The sequence below is a fragment of the Penaeus monodon genome, chromosome 21 (assembly GCF_015228065.2).
Source record: "Penaeus monodon isolate SGIC_2016 chromosome 21, NSTDA_Pmon_1, whole genome shotgun sequence".
NCBI classification, from domain to species: Eukaryota; Metazoa; Arthropoda; class Malacostraca; order Decapoda; family Penaeidae; genus Penaeus; species Penaeus monodon.
In genome coordinates, this window is record NC_051406.1 from 38730513 (window position 1) to 38732132 (window position 1620).

The 1620-nt window shown below is 39.7% G+C and overlaps 1 protein-coding gene across 1 annotated transcript in view; it reads left to right on the plus strand.

Moving 5' to 3' along the window:
• The first annotated feature begins 1192 nt into the window (after positions 1 to 1192).
• Positions 1193 to 1620, plus strand: part of LOC119586483 (trifunctional enzyme subunit alpha, mitochondrial-like) — an 8742-nt gene continuing 8314 nt past the window's right edge. The window contains exon 1 of the mRNA XM_037935221.1: positions 1193 to 1343. Coding sequence (XP_037791149.1) covers positions 1277 to 1343 — 67 coding nt within the window. The 5' untranslated portion in view covers positions 1193 to 1276. The remainder of the gene's footprint in view (positions 1344 to 1620) is intronic.

Below are 1620 nucleotides of genomic sequence, written 5' to 3' on the forward strand. Positions count from 1 at the left end.
ACAGTTGTTTTTAAAATGATTTTAATTAAATTTCCTCCCTCGTCATTTTGATTCGTATAATTCTCCGCTTTTTACCATAAAGTTATTTGCTTTCGGAGGAGAATTTTCTCATTTTGGCTGTGTTGTGGCTCGTGTTCCTATGCTTCACTGTTTAAGTTGATTTTCCATCTCCCAGGAGCTGTAGCCTGTTAAGTATGGTCTGCTTGGTTGAAGGTAAAGTGTGTCGAGTCTAAAGTGCGTTGGTTCGACTCCCAAAAGATGTGAATGAAAATTGTTGTTGTTTTTTCCCGGTAATGGCCAAGCCGCCAATTCTTTCTACAGGTGTGTTTGAAGTGCGTGTAGTATATGTACAGGGGTTTTATAATACGTCACGCTTTGAGTCCTTAGTTGCTCAGTAGAATAATATGTATGTGGTGCCGATTTTTTTTATTAATTTATTATCAGTTGATTGATTGATTTGTCTATTATTATTATTATCATTTATTATTATTTTATTATTTATATTTTTTGCCGTGTTTTGTCCAATGCTGTATACTGGGGAAGCTTGAAAGAAGTGTATTGGCTAGTTATTTGTTGTTGCATGGTATTGGTCTTCATCTAGTAATTCAGATATGTGTGATTTTCTGCTTTCTCTCCCGTGTGGGTGTACGTATATGCCGCCTGTGTATATCATGGCTATCATACTCATTTGGCCGTGCCCTAGGTTTCGAAATATGGTTTTGTAAAATAATGATAATATTAGAAGATTTTTCTATATGTTCATAGTATTATATGTTTTTCCCTGTAATGTTTCTATCAGCTGATATTGAAATTATATATTCTGAAGGCGAGACAAACGAAAAAATCACATTATATTATTATATTATCACAAACATTTCACAATGTTATATGTTTTTCCCTGTAATGTTTCTATCAACTGATATTAAAATGATATATTCTGAAGGCGAGGCAGACGAAAAAATAATAGATAAGTCTACCTCTCAAAATACCCATTTTCTCTCAATACACCATAAGAGCCGTCAACTTTCATCCAAAAGAGAGAAAAAAAAAAATCCTCATAAACCTCACCTCCCCACCCGCCACCATACCACACACCAAACACACAAATAAAATTCTAACCAACACCACCACCCCCTCAATATACGAGAAACCCTAAACCGCCCCAACCACCACAATCTGACCAAAATGAAACAAACTTACCAGAGGATTACTCGAGCCCCTCCTTCCCCCGGCAGTCGGCAAGTGGCCGTCGACAGAGAAGGGTTGACGAGAGAAGATGGCAAGCGTTCGTGCTGTCGGGGCCTTGTGCCGGCTCAGTGCGTTGAAACAGTTGCAGTACGCAGGTGAGATGGCGCGGCTGTTATTAGGATTGAAATTAACGGGGTACGATGAAAGGTGTGGGTGATATCGGCCCTCGTTCCCGGGGATCAGCTGATCGGCCGCATAAACTTTCGCCGGTGGGGAGACAACACGATAATAAAGCAACTTCTAAAGAAAACACACGCTCAAATCTCTCTCTTGGCGGTCGTTTGTTCACTCGCAGGACGATGTATGAGCAGGTGCTTACACGAGCGTCAAAACGTTTTCCTAAAATAGGGTATTTGATGTTTTACCGAGGCC